This window comes from Populus euphratica, unplaced genomic scaffold (assembly GCF_000495115.2).
Source record: "Populus euphratica unplaced genomic scaffold, PopEup_1.0 scaffold60.1, whole genome shotgun sequence".
Lineage (NCBI taxonomy): Eukaryota > Viridiplantae > Streptophyta > Magnoliopsida > Malpighiales > Salicaceae > Populus > Populus euphratica.
In genome coordinates this window covers 202025-225149 of record NW_011499938.1, presented here as the reverse complement: position 1 = coordinate 225149, position 23125 = coordinate 202025, and the positions used below count along the sequence as shown (strand labels likewise).

At 34.3% G+C, this 23125-nt stretch overlaps 2 protein-coding genes, 1 long non-coding RNA gene and 1 other non-coding gene across 6 annotated transcripts; 2 read left to right on the top strand and 2 right to left on the bottom strand.

The window, feature by feature from the left end:
* The first annotated feature begins 1037 nt into the window (after positions 1–1037).
* Positions 1038–5846, top strand: LOC105136694 (MA3 domain-containing protein). Of its 3 annotated transcripts, none has more exons than XM_011042132.1 (4): positions 1038–1358; positions 1618–1891; positions 3375–3469; positions 3682–5846. In XM_011042132.1, exons 2-4 carry the CDS (start codon positions 1651–1653, stop codon positions 5500–5502), a joined length of 2157 nt encoding a protein of 718 aa, XP_011040434.1. In that variant the 5' UTR covers positions 1038–1358; positions 1618–1650; the 3' UTR covers positions 5503–5846. The 3 variants fall into 3 exon arrangements, with proteins under 3 accessions (XP_011040434.1, XP_011040433.1, XP_011040435.1); XM_011042131.1 differs by having other exon boundaries at positions 1613–1891; XM_011042133.1 differs by lacking the exon at positions 1038–1358 and adding an exon at positions 1364–1441.
* A 2642-nt stretch (positions 5847–8488) lies between these two features.
* On the top strand, positions 8489–13043 carry LOC105136693 (tetratricopeptide repeat (TPR)-containing protein). The gene is made up of 10 exons (XM_011042130.1): positions 8489–9034; positions 9120–9212; positions 9298–9399; positions 9549–9716; positions 9800–9888; positions 10635–10756; positions 10941–11122; positions 11399–11683; positions 12315–12462; positions 12562–13043. The coding sequence occupies exons 1-10, from the start codon at positions 8600–8602 to the stop codon at positions 12933–12935; spliced, it is 1998 nt and encodes a 665-aa protein (XP_011040432.1). The 5' UTR covers positions 8489–8599; the 3' UTR covers positions 12936–13043.
* A 1595-nt stretch (positions 13044–14638) lies between these two features.
* TRNAR-CCU (transfer RNA arginine (anticodon CCU)) lies at positions 14639–14711 on the bottom strand. The gene has a single exon. It is a non-coding gene; the product is annotated as a tRNA-Arg (tRNA).
* A 3292-nt stretch (positions 14712–18003) lies between these two features.
* Positions 18004–19218, bottom strand: LOC105136692 (uncharacterized). The gene is made up of 3 exons (XR_844400.1): positions 19147–19218; positions 18826–19029; positions 18004–18361 (listed from the first exon to the last, which is right to left on the bottom strand). It is a non-coding gene; the product is annotated as an uncharacterized LOC105136692 (long non-coding RNA).
* Between the last annotated feature and the right edge of the window lie 3907 nt (positions 19219–23125).

Below are 23125 nucleotides of genomic sequence, written 5' to 3'. Positions count from 1 at the left end.
TATATATATATATATATATATATATATATATATCACAATAAGACTTATGACAATGAAGATGTAGTGCTAAGATTCTTCCTAAAAATAATATTTAAAATCAAAATAATATCAAAATTTTATTATTGAGGAATCACAAGTTTAAATTTTATTATTCATAATTTTTAGATGGTAAAGAGTATGTACAAGTTTTAAAATTTAAAGAGCTATCACATAAGAGAATATACTAGAGAATAATACAAAATTGTTTTCTAAACAACATATTAAGTTGAAATGATTGTTTAATAGATTCTATATTTATCATTTTTTTTATACATCAATGTTATGTCTAATATTTGCATCATTAAAATCTAAATAAAATGATTATATTATACTTAGGTGATTGAGATTCAACTAAAATATTTTACAACATTAATTTCTATTACAATTAAAATAAAGTTTGAACTAGAAAGAAATAAAATAAGAATAAATTATATTTTTTTTTAACAAACACACCATTTTTTGTACTAAAAAGACTCTTTAAATGCAAGTAAATCTTAAGATCACACATTCATTGTTGCACAATCTTCCACTCAATCAATTTCTTGAGACTAATTAATTAATTAATTTGATTATAACATTGCTTTAATATTATCCCCATCATTTTCAAATCCAATTCATTCCTTACCCTAGAAGAAAACATTAATTATACTCTCCAAAAACACAACCTTTCCAATTATTCCTTCCATTTTTTCTTGTCACGCAAGATTGCATTTATCCATTCCTATTTTCATCAAAAACACTCACACCCAAAAAAAAAAAAAAACCAAACAAACTATGGATGGACCATGGAATCCATAGAGGGGGCAGTTTAGTAACTGAAGTTGCTGAGAAAACCCTAAAGAGGTTCCAATTCCGCGGAGTGGACACAAAAGACAGAGAGCAGCCTGTAGACATAACGCCACGTGGATAATCAAAGAGATAATATACCCAAAAAATCCCGGTGACGTGTACCCTTAACCGTAGCCTCCCTATAAATAACAGACACTTGCTCAGTCATCCCCTCCCTTTGTTCTCATCCATTTCCTTCATTGTCTCTCTTTCAGATTGAGACGTGCGTTGCTCTTGCTGCCCGACCTTTAAATATCGGGAGCCTCCAGGATCCACTAATTTCGGAGCTCCGTTTCGTTTCGTCTGGGGTTTATTTTTCAATTCAATTATATTCCTGCTCTCTTTTTTTTTGGATTCTTCGAATCGGAGGTTGTCCGGTTCGGAGATCCGATTGCTTCTCCTCTCTGTCTTGGCTCGAGATCCGGGCCAAGCACAGAAGTATCGGGCTCGGGTTCTTAGATTTTATGTTCTCTCTCTTCAAGTGTACAAAGGTTCAATCTCTCTCTCTCTCTCTGATTTTATCAGTTCTTGTTTTCTTTGAGCGGTATTTGGTTACTGAGAAAAGGAGGGAAGTGTAAGAAACTGAGCATTTTGAATCTTTAGTTTTCATCATTTTTTTATATTAATGAAATATAAAAAAACTGATTTTTTTTTATTCACTGATTTTTTAAAATCATTTAGAAGAAGATAAGATTGTTTACCAGATTTACTTACTATTTATTTATTTATTTTTGTTGATTTGTAGTTTAGATTTGGGGATTGTATAGAATTGAACAAGTGTAAATGGCGACGGGTGAGGGATTTCTGACGGGTGAGCAGAGGAAGATGCTGAAAATAGCCAGCCAAAATGCAGAGAATTTGTCATCGTCTCCCAAGGGTTTGTCTTCGTCGCCTAAATCCCCATCACAATTGTTTTCTGAGCATCACTTAAAAGTTCCTGCTGCCGGGAAAGCAACTAATGCTGGGATTGCTGTGAGGCATGTCAGGAGATCGCACTCGGGGAAGCTTGTGCGTGTTAAGAAAGGTGGGTTGGAAATGGAATGCTTGTTTTTTGTGTGATTGTTATTTTTGTATTATGACTTGTGAGTAAGCTTCGAATATTATTAATGGCGGTGTAGTTTCCTTTGTTTTGAGTTTAATCTAAAATTGGATGTAGCATTAAATGATACTTGTATATGGTCATTTCTGATGAATCCAGTGTGGTCATATTATGGTATTTTGGGATGAAATTTTTATAGATTATTTTAAATGTATTTGAGGGATTGGAAGGGGATATGTTGGATGGAGGTTAGAAGATGGCTTAATTAGCTTTCTAGATTCTAGAAAAAGTATGTTTGGATAGATCAAAAGAGCAAATAGTCATGAAATGGAATGACTGGGAGATAATATGATATCTGATTGAATACCTACAAACAGTGAGCTTCTTGTTTGAGAATGCGTGGAACGACTCACTGCAGATTACTTTAGTGAATTCAATAATCATTATCACATAGTTTGAGCTTGTTGGGTCTGTGACACTTTACTGAATTGAGAGTATTCATTAGAATGTTGATGATGAGAATGTTTCCTTTGGATTTTCCCTTTATAATTTAGCTTTTTTATACGTGTCTTGGAAGCATTTTATCTACATTTAGAAGATAAATTATCCTTATATCTGTGATAATTTTATTTTTGCTTCTATTTTCTGTACTTTTTTTGGATATTATGGATGATAATAACCATAATGTCCCACTGATGAGATGTCATGTTTTCTTCTCAGTGCAGGGATAGTTATAAGATCTGAGTTAGTAAGTGCTGATACATTAATTAATTTGCCTTCATTGCCTACACTGATCAGCATAGTACGTGAAATATTTATTCTGAATGATCTTGTGTAACCTTCACAGAGCGAGTGACCTGGATATAACTTTCACAAGGCTAGTTAAGGGCCATAATAGTTGTTTCATTGGTAACATTTCATTTGATGGTCAGAGGCAACTTGAGAGCTAAGCAGTGGTAATTCTAAAGGGCGCATTAATTCTAGAGTAGTGGAATGTTTGTTTATACGTTGATAATGCTGATTAAAGAAAATGAAGAAAACTAAATACTACATATTTGATGATATTCAAGTATCTTCACTCTGAATAACTGGGTTTTTGGGGTTGGGGGGAGTCTGGTCTGTAGAGGGAAAATGGCTCCTTTGGGATTCAGAACCCAGAAAAACTGCTCTATGCATTTTTGTGTTGCAATTTGGTGCCACTGTAGTGTAAAACTCTCTTGAACAGCAAGCCCTCACTGTTTGGATGATGCATAGTAATCTTTAGTTTACATTGAATAACCAACTTATAATGAAGAGAGAACCAATTAGTGCATTTTAGATTTGTTTGTTTGCACAATCCTGAAAGTATGGCCGATAATAGATTAAAAAAAAATGTATTATTTTGAGTTGCACACATTGTTTTATAGAAGAGTATCAGGACATCTTCATGCTGATTAGTGTTTGTCTTTTTTTTTTTTTATGGTTTAAGATGGTGGTGGTGGTAAGGGAACATGGGGAAAACTGCTGGACACTGATGGTGAATCCCGTATTGATCGGAGTGATCCTAATTATGACAGTGGAGAGGTAAGTCTCTACCTGCAATGTGATTCATTCATCCCCAGTCATTTTGAATCATTTTGGGTTTGTCGAGGCTTTTGGGTAAATGTATATGCCTGCAGCATAGTTTTTTAGGGCTACTATTTTTTTTTTTCTTGTTTGCTTCACCTCTGAACAATTTGGGTCAATTCTCCTGTCATGACTTATAGATTGCTCTCTTCTGTCCTACCATTGTACAGGAGCCATATCAGCTTGTTGGGGCAACCATCTCAGATCCCTTAGATGACTACAAGAAGGCTGTTGTTTCAATAATAGAGGAGTACTTTAGCACTGGTGATGTGGAAGTGGCTGCATCTGACCTCAGAGAACTTGGGTCTAGCGAATATCATCTGTACTTTATCAAGCGACTTGTTTCCATGGCCATGGACAGGCATGATAAGGAGAAGGAAATGGCTTCAGTTTTGCTTTCTGCGCTGTATGCTGATGTCATCAGCCCATCCCAGATCAGAGATGGGTTTGTCATACTTCTAGAGTCTGCTGATGATCTTGCAGTGGATATACTGGATGCAGTTGACATCCTTGCTTTATTCATAGCTCGTGCCGTGGTTGATGATATCCTTCCTCCTGCTTTCCTCACCAGAGCAAAGAAGACCTTACCTGAATCCTCGAAAGGATTTCAAGTTCTCCAAACTGCTGAAAAGAGCTATCTTTCAGCTCCACACCATGCAGAGCTTGTGGAGAGGAGGTGGGGTGGAAGCACCCACATAACTGTCGAGGAAGTGAAGAAAAAAATTGCAGATCTGTTGAGGGAATATGTGGAGAGTGGAGATGCTGTTGAAGCCTGCAGGTGCATAAGGGAGTTAGGAGTTTCATTCTTTCATCATGAGGTTGTTAAGAGGGCTTTGGTTCTTGCCATGGAGATCCGAACTGCAGAACCACTTATATTGAAGCTGTTGAAGGAAGCTTCTGAAGAAGGCCTGATAAGTTCCAGTCAAATGGCAAAGGGTTTTGCTCGATTGGCAGAGAGCCTTGATGACCTTGCTCTTGACATTCCATCTGCCAAATCCTTGTTTCAATCCCTCATCCCCAAAGCTATTGCTGAAGGATGGCTTGATGCTTCATTCATGAAATCTTCATGTGAAGATGGACAAGTACAAGCTGAGGATGAGAAGGTTAAGCGGTTTAAGGAGGAGGTTGTGACAATAATTCATGAGTATTTTCTCTCAGATGACATCCCTGAATTGATTCGAAGTCTTGAAGATCTTGGAATGCCTGAGTGTAACCCAATCTTCCTGAAAAAGCTCATCACCCTTGCCATGGACAGGAAGAACAGGGAGAAGGAAATGGCGTCTGTGCTACTGTCAGCTCTTCACATTGAGATATTTTCAACCGATGACATAGTTAACGGTTTCGTCATGCTTCTGGAATCTGCAGAAGATACAGCGCTGGACATCTTGGATGCTTCAAATGAACTTGCACTCTTTCTAGCTAGGGCTGTAATTGATGATGTCTTGGCTCCTTTGAATCTAGAGGAGATAGGCAGCAAGTTGCCACCAAACTGCAGTGGAAGTGAGACGGTGCGCATGGCTCGATCACTTATTGCTGCCCGCCATGCCGGCGAGAGGCTCTTGAGGTGTTGGGGTGGTGGAACTGGCTGGGCTGTGGAAGATGCAAAGGACAAGATCTTAAAGCTACTGGAGGAGTATGAAAGTGGGGGTGTTGTTGGCGAAGCTTGCCAGTGTATTCGTGATCTTGGAATGCCTTTCTTTAACCATGAGGTGGTGAAGAAGGCATTGGTCATGGCAATGGAGAAGAAGAATGACAGGATGCTGGATCTGCTCCAAGTGTGTTTCAATGAAGGCCTGATCACTATCAATCAGATGACCAAAGGCTTCAACCGTATCAAGGATGGAATGGATGATCTGGCTCTTGACATTCCAAATGCAGAGGAGAAATTTAGCCTCTATGTAGATTATGCCCAGAAAAAGGGTTGGCTGCTTGCACCTTTGGGGTCATCTGTTGCGGACGGCTCCTCCTCAATCGCCATGACAGGTACTTGAGAAGAAAGCATATTTCCTGTCGTCATTCTCATGTATGTTGTTACCTATTTTGCCTCACTGTACTGCTGAAAGGTGGATAGGTATAGATATAGGATATGTTTAGATTCCGTCTGATGTCTCTCTTTTTTGTGCTTATCCGATGGAGATTCTTATGATCCCATTCAGTGTGTAAAGTTGGTTGTTTCTTTGTGTTATTGACGACCTAGCTTTAGGCGCATCTTGCATCCAAAAGAGTATGTTAAGAGAGGGGAAATAAATTCCCTGTGATGTTGCTGTACATGCTACGTGATGATGGTTAGGATTACTTGTTTCCTTCCCCTTCTTTGATTTCCCAGAAGCACAATGATTCTCATGTTTCTAATTATCATTTTAGTATGGCTTTGCTGATGATAATTTCTCTTAGTTAGGCAGATAATTGTTTTTTAAAATATTTTTTTTATGTTTTTAAATTTATTTTTGATTGAATTTTAATAGGGCTAGTGAAATGCACTTCACCTGCTTTTGAAAGAAGTTATATTCAAGTGATGTTCTTTGCCTTCTATTGTAGTTTTGCTTTGAAAAACCTTCGATAATGGTTTTTGAAGTTCTTATATTGCCATTATTGTCAAATTAAATGAAATTACTATAATAATTATTTAACATAAATGTTTAACTTTTGTTTTTTTTTTTTTAATAAAAAGCTTAATGATAAACAGCACTAAGAATTTTCCCAAAACCCTTTTCTAAGAATTCCAACTAATGATTCAAAAAATGTGAAGTTGTTTGATAAATTACAATTGCAATTTAATATTTGAAATAAAATTAAGAAAAATTATGTTTTAGACTTCAAATTGAAAATTATCATAATTTAAAGAAACCACACTTGTACTTGTAAGAATTAATTAACAAGAAAAAAAAAAACTAAAAGAGATTAGCTTTTTATTGCAGTATTTCTATTTATCCTTTCACATTTCTTACTTGACCCTTAATGTTTATTTATTTAGGTTTGATCTTCAAGCTACGGTTATCCTAACACATTTTTCAATTTGGAATGGTAAAAGTTCTTTTTCATTATTGTTCTTGATTTTTTTTTTTCTCTTTTTAGATTGCATGTTTGCAGGTACCCGAGACGTCCGAACTTGTTATGTGATTTGATGACATGTCAATCTTGCATGGGAAAGTTTTAAATCATTTAAAAAAATTAAAAAAATAAAGATAAGATAACCGTTTAGTTCTTAATTTTGCTCAGGTCAATTTTTATTTTTTTATTTTAGTTTTTAAACTTTTTTTTTATACAATTGCATCCATTTTGGACCAAATTAAAATAAAATTGAACCAAATTTGTTGACAATGATAACATTAAAAAAAAAGGACCAAAGTAAAAAAAAAAAAACACCATAAAGGGATGGCAGTTTCAAAGTTATCACAAAAAATTATTTCAATCCTCAAACATTACAAATTATATCTACGTGGTCCTTTAATAGTTTTGCAATTTAGTTTTGATTCACAAATTTATTTTTTAATTTTTAATTCGAGAGGGTAGAGAAAGATCGTTGAATTTTAATAATAATAAAAAAAAATCAATACTAACTTTGATTTCAATCATCAAAATGATTGATTTTAATGATAAAAAGCTTCATTTAGTAACGGGAGTTCCACTTAAATGTTTTTATATCTTAAGATTTCCTAAAAAACTACATCTAAACTCAATAAATTTTTTTGTTTTAAGTTCATCTTGATTTTTTATGTAGTTTTTTTGGTTTTTTAAAGTCATCTATTGATTTATCAAGATGTTTAAGCTCTTTTCTATATGTTTTGGATAAAAACAAATAGGTGAAAAAATAAATTTTTGGATGAAAATACATAGATCATGTTTTTACAAATATCATAGTGGCTAGAATTTAGAAACTTATTGTTTGAAATTTTTCTTTTTATAAAATATTAAGATAGATGAAAATGAGTATTATCGGATCCTTTCTAATTGGGTCAAACATAGATTTTATATATATATCTGTTTAAAAAAATCATGTTTTTATACGTGTTTTGTTAAATAATTTTATAACTTATAATTAAATTAATACCTCCTCTCTAATTTCTTAATTTTTTATTTTTTGCCTTGTTTGAAATAGTGGTTTTTATTTTATTATATATATATATTTTTAATTTTTAAGAGATTATTCTAATTCATTTATATTTTTTTTATGTTTTACGTAATTGAAATTTATTTTAAAAAATAAAAAAATTATTTTCAGATAATATTTTTAAATTAATGACTTTTTATGGTTTTCTCTCTATTTTTTTAATTCATACTTAAATTAGTACATCTTCTCTCTTTCATTTTTTTTAGAGTTTTTTTAAATGAAAATTATTGTTTTAGTTATGCATTTAAATTTGAAATTTTTTTTTTGATTCATCTATATTTTTTTATTTTTATATAGATGAACTTTATTTTTGAATTTTTTTTCAAATAATAGTTCTAACATGTGCAGCTTTACATGACGTTGTTTCCTTTTATTTTATTTGATCAATTTAATTAATGACTCTATTTCTATTATTGTTTGCTTAAATATAAAATTATTTTAATAAATAAATTTAGTAAACAAATCTAAGTAAATATTCAATTTTTCAAAATTAAATATCTTAATATATATGTGTTTTTTTATTTTTAGATATTATTAATAACTTTTTATTTATTTATTCACACGTATAATTATTAATTGATTTAATTATATATACGTGGATAATATTTCTAATTTGAGTTTAAACCTTTTAAACTATCAAAATACATTAAAAGAAGTACAATTATTATTTTTTAAATAAAAATATCACGTAACTAGTTAGAAACTAAACTAAGCAGTCAAAGTATCCTACAAGATTTTTGGTCTTCTTCTTCTTCTTCTTTTTTTGGTGTAAAATACCCCTTACCTTACCTTTAATTTAAAAATTTCAAGGAACATCTTCAAATTGAATTAAATAAAGTCAAAGTTGAGGCCCAACGCAGCCTAGTGAACACCCCCACTTGCATACGTATATATCTGTACCCAAACTAACCATACATTTCTCTCTAACCTAAAATAGAGCCTCCGTCTTCCACCTCCGCACCAACCTCCGACGCAAGATGTCGCAACCGCAACCCTGGGCGCGGGCCCTTCAGCAATCAATAAAACCTGAACTCGTAACCATAGATGGCAGCTCCACAGAAACCACCTCAAAAATTCCCCAACCTCCTCACAAACTCGTCATTTTAGCCGACCTCAACGCCAACCCCCCTGAATCCGACACCACCGATTCCCTCCATTTGTCACCATCTGACCTCACGAAATTAAAAGACGAAGCACAGGATAACAAACCTAACTTAACATCCAAAGAAGCAGATAACAACACCACCGTAGAAGTTACTGAAAGTAAAAAATCAAGCAGTAAATTAGGTAAATCACGTTCGCGTAACAATAAATTAGACAACCCTCTCGATTACGGACCTGATAATGATAATGACCAGCCTAACCAAGGTCCTTCTTCCTATCGTGAAGAGAGAGTTAGCAGTCTCAAAACGGTGAGTTTCCTTTTTTTATTTTCATTTTATTTTTATTTAATGAATTGTTTGAATTTTGGTTAATTATTTTATTGGGTTTCTTTAGGGATTGTTACATGTTGCGAAGAAGATGCCGAAGAATGCACATGCGCATTTTATACTTGGATTAATGTACCAAAGATTAAGCCAGCCTCAAAAGGTTAGTTTTCGGAGCACAATTAATTCGTTTTGTTCTCTGATTGATTCGATTTGTTTCATGTCAGTTAACTTTGTTTTGTTTTTAGGCGATTTTGGCTTATGAGAAGGCTGAAGAGATATTGCTTCGTTGCGAGGCTGAGGTGGCTCGGCCAGATTTGCTTTCCTTGGTTCAAATTCACCACGCCCAGGTTTGGTTTATATTTTGCAGTGCATTTTGTTTTTTCTTGTTGTGTGAAATTGCTTCGTTAGTTCAAATTCACCGCGCGCAGGTTTTTGTTTATTTATTTATTATTTCGATAAAGTATGTGATGCGTATTATTGAATGCGTGTACTGTAGTGTATTTTGCTTGAAACTAGTGGCGATAATAGCTTGGAGAAGGAACTTGAAGGGCAAGAGCTTGAGGACGTTCTGTTTAAATTGAAGGAGTCGATGCAGTTGGATATTAGACAAGTAGCTGTTTGGAACACCCTAGGTTTGATACTTCTTAAATCTGGCCGTGTGCAGGTATTATCACTAATGATCTTTTTGTTGTTTGCAATGAGAGTTGATGTTTCGTGATCTTGGTATGCTGCATTGTTTCTTTTCAGAGTGCTGTTTCAGTTTTGTCTGCGTTGATGGCTGTTGATCCTAACAACTACGATTGCCTTGCAAACTTGGGGATTGCATTCCTGCAAAGGTAAGAAATTGCTGTTTATGCTCTTTTGGTTATCCACTCAACCTCGTTTGTCTTAGCATTGGCTACTGATAATAGATAAATGGCAGCATTGGTTCAATGATGAAGCCAAAGAACAAGGAATATTTTGAGAATATGCAGCAGTAATTTGAAATGGCTGGGACTAGAAATCATCGGTATCTTGATCTAATAGACCATAAAATGCAGCATATAATTTATATAAATTAGATGAATATCATCCAGCAAGGTATCTTTAGCCGTGAGTATAAAATATCTGCTGTTTATGATCATTTCTGAGCAATCTTGACCACTTTATCTCAGTTTTGTCGAGAGGATTCAAAGCACATTTATTTCCTTTGAAAGCTTTTTGAAGGTTCTGAAATGTACTTATAGCATGGCATTTTTTTCAATCTTACCTCAGTTATTATAGGTATCACTAAGTTGCTTTCTGCAAAGGATGGTTGACAGAATTTTGAAACTTCTACATTTATCTCTTATGTGAGCGATGATGAGGAACGAGCATCCTAAAATTCTCTTCTTAGTTTTAGTTATCTTCATTTGCTTTACAATGGTGTTGAAATCAATTAATTTGCTTCGGTACTATTGGGATCACTCATTGAATGCACTTTCTGGTTGCTCTAATATCATCACTTGATTTATTGAGATGTACAATTGAACACCTATACTATGGTTATGGTCTCAGTAAGATATTTTCCCTGGATCTTTCTCATTCGTGGATTTGCTTGCAGTGGAAATTTGGAACTATCAGCAAAATGTTTTCAAGATTTGATCCTTAAAGATCAAAACCATCCTTCGTCCCTTGTGAACTATGCTGCCATTCTTCTCTCTAAATATGGTTCGGTTGTTGCAGGTATATTTCAATCGATTTTTAGCTTCATGTATCTTGACCTTTGTTGACTTTTTATGTTAATTTCTTGCTTTGAATATTAAGATGTCGTGAATAGTTCAATCAACCTCTACTTCATTTGTTATTCATATATGGTTGATGTAACTCACATGACTACAGCTCCCATTCCCTCTTCCTAACTTCTCAGGTGCTGGGGCAAATGCTGGTGTAGGTGCTTCTGTAGATCAGGCTGAAGCTTTCAATGTTGCAAAGGAGTGTTTGCTAGCTGCACTTAAACTGGAACCAAAAGCAGCACATATTTGGGCTAATCTTGCTAATGCATATTTCATGATTGGTGACCACAGAAGTGCCAGCAAGTGCTTGGAGAAGGTGCTAGTGGCTCATTGCTACTGTCATTTATTGCTTCATTGTTGAGGTTGTTCATTGGTTTCCTTGATGTTATGATAAACCAGGGGAAAAAAAGATAAAGTTCTGATCATGAACAATTGGATAACTTCCTCCATGTTTAATATCGTATAAATGAGATAATTTACTCTTCTGGTTGCTGATGCTTTCATATGTCAACATTTCTTTCCCTTCTCAATTTTTGTGTTAAAATCGTGGTGCTGAAGTTATTACTTTGTTGATATAATTGTTGCTTTCTAGGCAGCAAAACTGGAGCCCAACTGCATGTCTACTCGATATGCTGTGGCAGTTCACCGAATAAAGGATGCAGAAAGGTCTCAAGATCCTAGTGAACAACTTTCCTTGGCAGGAAATGAAATGGCTTCAATATTAAGAGAGGGAGATTCTGTTCCAATTGATCTTCCCATTGCATGGGCTGGACTTGGCATGGTTCACAAGGCCCAACACGAGATTGCTGCAGCATTTGATACAGAATCAAATGAGCTAATGGAGGTGGAAGAGCGTGCTCTCTCCAGCTTGAAGCAGGTTCCTTTTTTCCTATTGCATAATTCATTCATCTATATTTGGAAACTATCAAATAATTATGGTAGCTCTCACTAACAGTTTAAAACTTCTACTTTCTTTCACAGAATTTAATCACATCTTGATCTTTCTTGAAGTTTGTGCTTTTATATGATGACTTGAATTCTTATTAATCTTAGAAAAGTAACATGGTCCATGCTTTCTGAACTGAGAAATTATAGAGCAGAACAAGGAGTATCTTTTTTTTTTTAAAGAAAGAAAGAAAGAAAGAAAGAAGGATGCTTCATCCTAATCTTGCTATTTAGTGATTATGAATACTTGAAAAATCATTTATTATCGCATTCTCTTCATTTGTATCACCTTTTCAGCTTACAATTGTCCCCTGGTGAAGAAAAAATTATGATCCATAAACGAATGTGAAATGATGAACAATGGCACCTGACTTAACTTTTTAGCAGTTGAGAAAGAATATCTTGCCATCTTCTGGATGGATTTAGGTTTCATGCAGGATCTAACGTGTCAGGACTAAAAAATTGGATATTTATCTTTCCTGTCATGTTCTTTTACATAAAATATATCTTTTCATTCTTATCTGAAATAAAAATTCTCAATCATTCACTGTTATATTAATTAGGCAATTGCTGAGGATCCTGATGATGGGGTGCAGTGGCACCAACTCGGTCTGCATTATCTCTGTTCCCGACAATTTAAAGCAGCAGAGAAGTATCTCAAGGTTGCAGCTTCCCGCTCTAGAGAATGCTGCTACATGTGGTCAAATCTTGGTACAAGCAGATTTATGACTATTTATTTCTATATTTCTTGTAGTTCAAATCATGTTTCTTTCACAAGATGGGCTTACAATTAAATGGTATGGTCACTAGGAATCTCACTACAATTATCAGAAGAACCCTCACAAGCGGAAGCCGTCTATAAGGAAGCGTTGGCACGGGCAACACCTGAACAAGCACACGCAATATTCTCCAACCTAGGAAATCTCTACCGGCAGCAAAAGCAATACGACCGTGCTAAGGCTATGTTTACAAAAGCTCTTGAACTCCAGCCTGGCTATGCTCCTGCATTTAACAATCTTGGTCTGGTATTTGTAGCTGAGGGTCGGTGGGACGAGGCCAAGTACTGCTTCAACAAAGCCCTCGAGGCAGACTCTTTACTGGATGCTGCCAAGTCCAACATGATCAAAGCAGAGTCTGTATCTAGATTGAGTGCAGGTTTGTCCTCGTGTCGCTGTCAGGATTAGTAGGACAAAATTGCAACAGCTTGATGATATAGCTGTGAAAATGTAATTCAGGAAATGATGTTGGATGATTGCACACGTGTCTCTATAATAAACCCAGTTCGGTTTCATCCAACTCCATTTGTCAACGAGTGTTTAGTGATAACCACGCCTGCAAAGACATGGATTAACAAGGGTGAAAAAAATAAAAAAAATTAAGAGATTAGGTCTTCATTGTCCTCTCATATCCTCCGAATTCTATCAGCAGTAAACAAGTTGATTTGCCTGCCCGTTCCTGCGGGAGTCCAACAATTCTAGGGAGTTTTTTTGGTTTGTTTCAGAATTTTTGAAGAGATTCGTATAGTAGTTACATGGTTAATAAGATTGTAAAATAAAATAAAATAAAAATTAATAATAGATGGAAGACCTTTCACATCATGGAAAAAAAGAAGTTGCAAGTCTAGAATTGTTTGGCAGTAGGCTACATTTAAAAAATAAATAAAAAAATTGCAATGCATTAATTTCTAGAATTGTTTGTTAACAGTCTTGTAGTGTCCTTCCAGAGCCTCAACATATGCTCCGGCATCCCTTAATTTTAAGTAATTTGCTGCAGTAGCGTTAGGCACCCTCATAGGGAATAAATCAGATCATGATTGTTTTGAGATTTTGAAAGGTTCTGGGAATAAGAAAAAGGTTTCTGGGAAAACCCTCATAGTGAAATCATCCCTTAGTTTGAAGGCTACTGTACATCTCCATTTTCTTAAGAGATGATAACTTCTTAACTCGCTTAATGAATGCAAGCTTTAGGAAACTGGGCATCATATCTTGTTTGTATACAACACAAACGAAGCAACCACAAACCAACAATTCAAGAATCCCTACCCAAAACCAAAGCCCCCGCTTGAAGGAATCCGAAAGACCAACTCAAATTTACCAACACTAGTGAATTATTAGACTAATCAAAGAGAATGGAGAGTACTTCATGGGAAGAAATCCTGTGGCCATCTTCCTCAGTATCAACAAGCACGCCGTCACAATAAAAAAGAAGAGCCGATGGAAGAACAGAAGATGAAGCTAAGCAAGTGAGCCCATTTGAACTGCTTCTCTTGCTCACTGCTTTTGTTCTTGCTGTCTTGTTACTGACACATATGCTTGTGCCCACGAGGGAAATAGGATACGTAGTTCCTTTCATGGGATCTGAAGCTGCATATGGAGGAAGTCTTAGCTTGAGTTGTTGAGGAAGGAGTGGTGGCAGTAGTAGAAGAAAACATAGCCAGGGAAAGAGAGATTTTTGCCTTTCTTTTTCTTTGCAAAACAGTTTGTCCTTTTAACGGTTTCTGGTACCGAACTTATCCTTCATTGCGCCGCTAAATGTATTCCGGGATAAAAGATGTTTGGTAACGAGGATTATTTTTTAAAATTTATTTTTCATATTAACACATTAAAATAATTTTAAAATATAAAAAATAATTTTAAAATAAATAAAAAATAAATTATTTTATTTTATTCTTAATATTTTTAAAACACATAAATAAACTTAATTCTAATAACATGAATTTGGGTTTCATTTCATAAACAATTTAGGACCACAGCCTGATGCCGAAAACTCATTAAAAAATAAAACACATAAATCACATATTAGATAGATATAAAATGATTTTTTAAAAAATAATAAAATAAATAAAAGTCTTCGACTAGTTAAACCCGAAATCTGCAAAAAGCGAGCACGCGCCAGATAGGGGTCGAACCTATGACTTTCTGCTTAGGAAACAGACGCTCTATCCACTGAGCTACAGGCGCTAGTTTACGGGGATGGCACAAGTATTTATATTAATAAATTATAAATAATGACAATATTCCTGTGAGTTCTGGATTATTTTATTCATGTCACGATTCCCCAGGAAATAAATGAGTGTACATAGGTTCAAATCATATTAATTTTGTTTTCTTTGCCATAGTTAGTGATTAGTTAATTAAATAATAATAAACATGGCAAGATATTACTTGCTTCTTGGGGCTACGTCAAATCAATCTCGAAGTTCACGAAGCTGTAATCAAGTTTATAATATAATGTGATTGATTATACATGGAGCTGTTGGAGACGGAGACACTGATGATGATATCCAGGTTGTTATATTTATTATTTATTTATTACTTATGTTTGCCAGCTAGTTTTCATGCTCCTCTTTTTAAATATTTATGAAACTAGATCCGTGATGAATTAACTTTTCATCTAAAGAGAAGAGATAATTATGTGCCAGATGCTCTTTGCTAAATTTTACCATTTGATTCTCTTTTCTTTTGAAGCATCGGGAGTCCAGGAATAAATGGAGAAAGCGAGACCGTAGAACTTGTTCATGTTAGCTACGTTATTTCACATCAACAACAAATGGAGAAAATGAGACGGTAGAATATGAAAACATGTATGGGACAACATCCCACAGCAAACCTTGCAAGAAACTGGTGGAAAAATAAATGGAAAGAAAGGTGGTGGTGGTAGTGATGATGGCGGTGGTGAGCACTTGAGCTCATGTTCAAGGACATGCAAGGTTGGCATGTCTTTCCACCAGTTCCTTGCTTGCCCTGAGTTATATTCATCAACCTCATCTCCCATTGATGAACTATGAAGGGATACGACAGTATGTCTATAGGTCCTTTAAATTTTATGTCATTTTTTATTTGGATCCCCTTCAGCTATTCTGCTAAATATTTCGTAATATATATGAACATGATCGACAGCTAAATGCCCAAAAGAAAGGCAAAAAGTGATACGTACTGTTATAATGCTTAATTGGATTCTTATAATTTGTTGTGGCGAGACTAGATATGAAAATAACTTGATCTCTTCAACGGTATTATTGCTATTATATGATTATGTTTTGGTTAAGAGACTTGAACACAGGCCTTGCAAGAAACGAGGCGAAAGGCATTAATATAAAGGAAAAAATCTCAACCAAATACATATCTACTGTTTGAACTATACATTCATTGAAAAAAAAAAGTTATTGTGAATTATTTTTTTACTAAAACAATATTGTTTTGAGTTAAAAAAATTGATCTTAATGATTCTATCAAAACCCGTTGATCCGAGCTTTAGATCAGATTAACCACCAAATCAGGTTTCCAAACTCTATCCACTATATTACTTTGTAATGATGATTTGCCCCCGTCTTCGATAAAAAGGTGGGTTACATCGTTAGAATCCCAAGATTAATGACTTTGTTTTGAGTTCGGGCCGGCCTCAGATCTTATGGGATAAAATAGGACCTCGTCGCTTACCTTTTCTTAGGTTCATTGGTTTGTGATACTGTACTATAAGTTTTCCATGCAAAATATTCAACATGATCCTTCATACCTGCATTGCTATGAGTATTTTCTGTTGTTCCATTTCCACCTATTTGTATATACATGTAATTTTCCATTGTTTGCATATACTTCCGTGCTTATTTATTTATTTTTTTATCTGGTTAAGAATAGAATTTACTCACTCCTGATTTTGTAAATGAAGTTTTAGTTTATTTGCGCAATTCTTTTATTCTCCTTAGAAGATTTGATCCTGTCACATCTACTCAAACATGTCTAATCGGGAGAGGTTTGTTTCTGCTACCACATGCTCCTGTCTTTCAAAACTTTGAAAGATAACTAAAGGGAGCTTTTACCCAATTCATGCAGGTTGTGGATAATTTGAATCTTGCTGGGTTGGGCCGTGGAAGTATGTACAGCTTTATCTTCAAATCAGGTGTTCCTCACTCACCGTGTACTACGGCTAGAAAGGTCAGGCACGATAGTCCCAAGGATTGAACTGGTAGAAGTTGGCCCTTCCATGGATTTTGTAGTTCGTCGTCATCGTTTTCCTTATGAAAGCATAAGGAAAGAAGCCATGAAAACTTCTAAGGATAAGCCTCAGAAGAAGGTTAGCTAGCCATGTACTTCTGTCTCTGTTTTTTTCATCTGAGAATAAAATGGCATGTCAGTAATGTTGCCTCTTTCGTGCTTGCAGATTAAAAGCGTTGGTAAAGATGCTCTACAAGGGAAGCTTGGAAAGATGTATATTCCGGATCGAAAGGTAAGTAGGCATTTAGTCATTCTGAATGTTTGTGTGGGGAAGGGTGAAACTGGTCCTGTGCTAGACGTAGCTTCATTTGCCCAGGTGTAGCCGCCGCGTTTTAGTTCTAAATTACATCTTTATTTGGAATCTTTGTTTCTTTCAAGTTTTGTGATGTGAATGATGTTGGGGAATTCTGACCCGTGATGTTCTGATATTTGTTCATAGGAGGTCAAGCATACTAACATAATATTTAACGTGGTTCGGTAAAACCGCCTACATCCACGGGAGAAGTCATTGCATTATATAGGGAGAGTACAAGATTTACAACAATAGAGGAGGAGGAATCATCTCCTCTTTCACAACTCTCAACCTCACTCTATTTCTTTCTTTTTAGTGCTGCAATGGCAGCCCACTCTCTTTTATATTTCTCATATTTTTAGCTCTACTTCCTCTCATTTTGCTCTCTCATATATGTTTTTATTTATAGACATTCATGAAGATTTTTTTTCAACAAAGATGGTTGTCAACTCTAGCTCTTTTTTAATAATGATGGCTGCCAACCATACAACTCCAGCTGCAATAGTCTGTTGCACATTAAGGCAACCAACCTAACAAATGATTTCATTTCTTTAAATCGGAGAGATGGCACTGCCTAGTAAAGCTAAAGGAGTGAAGAGCGAGCGTCGCGAAGCCAAGATGAAGAAAGTGAGCCTGCATAAAAAACACAGAAAGAAGGAGCTTAATTGATTGGATTGGGTAAGGCATGCTAAACATTTTCAGTGAAGGAGCTTTACACCAGAAGTAAGCCGTGCCCGATATTACAAAAATCTCTTCTTCATTGGTTGGTATCAATGTCGGCTCTTACCTTCAGCCTCTGTCAATCTTTATTTTTGTTCTTACAACTTCATTAGACCCTTATCATCCTAGTTTGTGTTTTTGTTCTTAATCAATTGAGAATTTAGGGAATTATTAGGTGAATCTAGTTAAATTGAAGACTGTGTAGAGAATTATTTGGTTGATCCATGATCATAAACACCTGCTACTTTCTATGTACTCGCTGAAGACCAATCACCAGTTTTATCATGGGAGATTTTCCTTTCCTGGATATTATAATGACTCAAAACTTTCACAATTCTTGTAGCCAATGTGAAAATTGATATATGCAAGTAAACACTCTAGAGCCCAAATAAGCAAACCGATATACAAGACATAAATGTTGCAAGAACAAGCGCGATAGCAGAAGAGGATAGGCAGCAGCATTGGCATCAGTTGTTGCCGTGGGAGGAAAAAAAAAAAAACAGAACTGAACTGAAGGGTCTCTGTCATCTTGTCATGCCTGGGGTCGCAATTGGAGCCATTGTGATTCCACGCTGTTGAAATCTAACCATATTGGCTTCCCAGCCTTCATTTTGGTCCCATAATTTCCATCCAACAAAGAAACTCAAGATCAGATTTAATTAAAGAAAACCAGAAAGCCAATGAGTAAAAAAATGCAGATGCGTGCATCCATGCCTTTCAGGATACCTAAACGAGGGCTTAATTTGTATAATTCTCTCGAAAATCTTAACTGGTGACGTTTATGAACACAAACACCAGTAAATGTAGACCAAGTTTATCATTTCACGTATTCAACATTTTGCTATCCAACACTCTGTTGGTGAACAACTGGTAGCTCTGGGCTATCGTAAACTAAAGGTCAGAATATTCCAATGTGACCTGGGACTCAATATTTCTTGCATATGGCCAGGATGGAAGGAAGGGCTAATTAGGGCAAGAGTTTTCCTGTCAAATTTATATCCTCCTAGTTTTTGAAAGGTTGATGAAACAGAAAGCCTGTAAATATCTGAGCAGGTATAAATATAGTACCTATCCCCATATCAAATCCACGATTCTTGAGCTCTCTATATTCTTGACTCAACGCGCAAGTCTCACAGCAGAAGTGCGCCAGGCAATCCATACAAGGGGCCTCCTCCAAGTCATATTGGCCCCTCAATTTTGAGCGATAGCAACAGGAGTACAAGCATGCAAAACCCAACAATAGCGCATATACTGCTCCACTCATAAAACAAGCTGCAATTCCTCCCAGTAAACATGTAGTTTATGAGATGAATGATATTACAACAGAAAGAGGGAAAAAATGAAAATATTTGAAGAATTAAAACCAGCTGACTGATTTTCTTGGCTTACTTGTAGATCCCCTATTCACAATTTCAGCAATCTGTCCAAAAGTGATGCAAGGACAAAGGCAAGTGATGAAACCTAATAAAATGAAATAAAATGCTAGTTATTAACTAAGGAAAAAAATACAAGTGAGAGTAGTTGATCGTCTTAGCTAGAAAAAAGTTGTGTTTGTAGTTAAGTTTTCACAAGCTCACAATTTGCAGGATCATCACAGCAATGGCAGAGACCAGTAGACCACTTCCTTGCCACACCAGGAGCATGCCCCACGGCCACATGTGGAGCATAAGTGTATATAGGATTGGGAGTAGGAGCTCCTGAAACAAGGATTGGGCCTTGATGAGCATCTACTGGATATCTTGGCTGGTCATTTACTGGAGGATACATTTTGTTTATGAAATCAAGTAAAGTCGGGAAATGGAACTTCAGATCCCTGCCTTATATCTGTCAGGGGCAAGTCCTTGTAATAGTTTTTTTTTTTTTTTTTCTTTTTCCTGAGGATTCCCTTATAATATTTAATTAATGCACAACTTGCCAACGAACTGTCCATTTTTAAATCCTACAGCAAAAAATAAAAACCATAATCCCTTGCTCTTTTAGCTTCCAGGAAACTGTACAAAGATCTCCACCCTCATTTCCCTATAATCTATCTAATTTCTGAGTGATGACTCAAGCATTTATTTTATCTTCATCAATCCAAAATTCCTGTACGATGTCTACTTGTTTAGCTGCTTGGAAGCCTAGTCCATGAATGTTTTTAAGTTGACCAAGACTTTTCATTATCATATTGTTCTTGCTTCATGATTGAATGTTGATATATTACATGTTGTTGCGGTAGGAGAAATAAACATGTGCCTTCTCCTTCATCACCTTGAAATGATTCTGATGGCAACCAACCAGTAGCAGACATAGGGTTAGGTTTCTGGCAAGACATTGACTAATGCAGCAGAGTCAATTCCGATAGACTAGAATCTTACTTGGAGAAGTATACTCTCTTCTTTACCTTTGAAAGAATCTTAATCTTGATTAATATATAAAAATATTTTTTATGCTGAATCAAAGCAAGAGAAATGCAGCAGCCCAGCAATTATTTGAATTGCCTTGATAAAATGTGTCGATAAATTTTTTCTTTGTCCTTCAAATTATTATTGCACCTAATATCTGTGCTTGATACTGCCTCTTGTTACAAAACAAGTGGGATTGGGATTTAGGTTGGAATCCTAATTTAGATCCTAAATTTAACAACAAATCATTGATCATGAGACTTTTTAAATTGATATCCTTAACACAACAAATTCAAGGTTTATTGTTTGCAAATAATTAAGTTAGGCCATTGGTTACTTCTTTTCTTGGACATCGTCTGTCCTTTTCTTCTCTACAACCACATTTGAAACTTGGAGAAATATAGCCAGTATTTATTTATAAAAAATAAAAATAATAAATGCACATGGGTAGTCATAGGAGGCCCATATCATTTTACAAAAAGAATAAAAAATAAATTAAGTGTTGATTAATTCACAAATTAACTCATCAACTGAATCAAACTAGATTAATTATAAATTGACTTTTCTTTGACACCTAGCTCACATTAAGGGTGGATCGATCTACAAGCTAAAGCCAAGTTCAAAATAAAAATAAAAATTGTGACTATACTTTTCAATAAAAATAAGAGAAACATTTTATATTTTCCTTGAAATGGATCGATTGCTTTTTAATGTAATTGCATAATTTATCTTGAATGAAACAAACATAATTTCTCTAATGCTCCTCTATAGCCTTCAATGATAGGAATGATAACATCAGCAAAGCAGGTTGTAATATCCCTAATTTTTTAAATATAATTTTCATGTAATAAATTTGAAAACATTGTGATTTTTTTATTATAGAATCTACTAAAATTTTAACAGAATCTCCCCTATACCAATAAATTTTAAGTTATCAATTAAATTTATTATATTTTAATAAATAGTCAATTCACATTCCAATCATTATTCAATCTTTTTGGACTCATTACATTACAATTTGTCTCATCATATTAATCATATTTTGTATTATAGATTTAACTAATATATAAATTAAACTAAGGTTCATCCATAAAAATAATTAGAATATAACAACATATAATTTAAACTAAATATCATTTAACTACTATGGTTAGAGTTAATACAAACATTATCAATGAAAAATTCTACTTTAATTAATCATAGATTTAACTAATATTTAAGTCCTAGCATAATAATAATTACATTAAATATTTAATATACATGTTATCATCCTAAAATTACACAAAATATGCAATATTAGTTTAAGTTCTTATAAGATACAAAACATAAGGATTCTATAATTTACTAATCTCAACAAAGCTGCGAGGACCGGAAATCATTTTATTTCACACAATTAATTAATTAATTAACCTAACCTAACCTAACCTAACATAATATTTTTTTATATATAATTTAATGAATTTACTAACTAAGTATACATTTCCATTAACAATTAAGTTAATAAATAACTTAATTCCTATCTTTATTAATTTCATCGATCCCTCCAATATTCAAAAGATTTGCTTCTTAACTCATATTCAGCTAATAAAACCTCATCTAAGGTATACACTTGCAGAATCATAAACATGACATTAATCTTTAAATCAATGAGCTAATTATTCAACTCTGAACGAGGTATTAATACTTAAATTAAGGAACCAATTATCCAGCTCAAAATAGAACACTAATTCTTAAACTAAAAACTATTCATCCAGCCTAAAACAAGGCATTAATCCTTAAACGAAGAAACTAATTATCTAGCCTATAACAAGGCAACAATCTTATATTAGATATTAATATAATTGAGTAGTAAGGATTATACTTTGATATTTATAATAATTTTCAATAGAGTCAAATTAATAAAGTGTTGAGCATTTATTTGACGTATGAACTTTATGTGTGAGATCTTGTCTTGTTATCCCCTATACAATCTCTCTTTTAATTTTAACAGCTCAATGTTAAATGTTTTATATCCTTATATTATCCTTATTTTACACATAAATTAATACATAAATAATTATTACTACAATATTATTTCTTTATCTTTAGTTGTTAGTAACAAAAAGAAAATGATATGTTTTCTACTTATAATTCTCTTGTTATCTTCAAGAGGAAAGACGTGATCTCCCTAGTGTTTCTACATAAACTTCAAGGATAGGAATGACAATGCCATTAGCAAAGAAGGTTAAGACCATCTCCTCAGGTCAATCGCCTTACAACCTTTTAAGGGTGAGATAAGCTTAAGTTTTTTTAGTGTGATTGTATATATTTTTTTAAAGGAATCGATTATATTTCTAGTGTGATTGTACAATTTACCTTAAATGAGACATACATGATTTTACAGTGCTGTACATAACCTTCTAGGATAGAAATGACAACGCTATCTATAAAGGGGATTGAGATTGTCTCTTTAAGACAATCACTCCATAACCTTTCAAGAATACGATAGATCAAATCTTTCTAGTGTGATTATATAATTTATCTCAAAAAAAATAAAAAAAATAACTCGTAATCTACTTAGTGCTCCTGCTCAACCTCTAAAGATGAGAATGATAACGCTATTAGTTAGTATCCAAATAAATTCAAGGGCAGAGAAGTTCAAGCTTTGTACTTTTATACGTAATAGTGACACAGATGGTTAAAGTCCACGAGAAGACTAGTGATATTAAAAATTAAAAAAAAAAACCTGACAAATATGTTTTCTCTTCCAGTTGAGTTAAGGAGAAGGTGCTTTACATTTTTCATATTGGTTTAGTGACCTTCTTCTTCTCTGTTGGGTCTCTTTCATTTGTGTGGATGATAGTTTAAATATCATTTATGGCACATCAATTTGTTTTAGGCACATATGCTAATCCTATCCTAGGTTGATTAATGAACTTTTGATAAGTATGTGTATATTAAGCAATCAAACTGAAGATTTTTGGTAGGAAGTATGGATTCCTGCT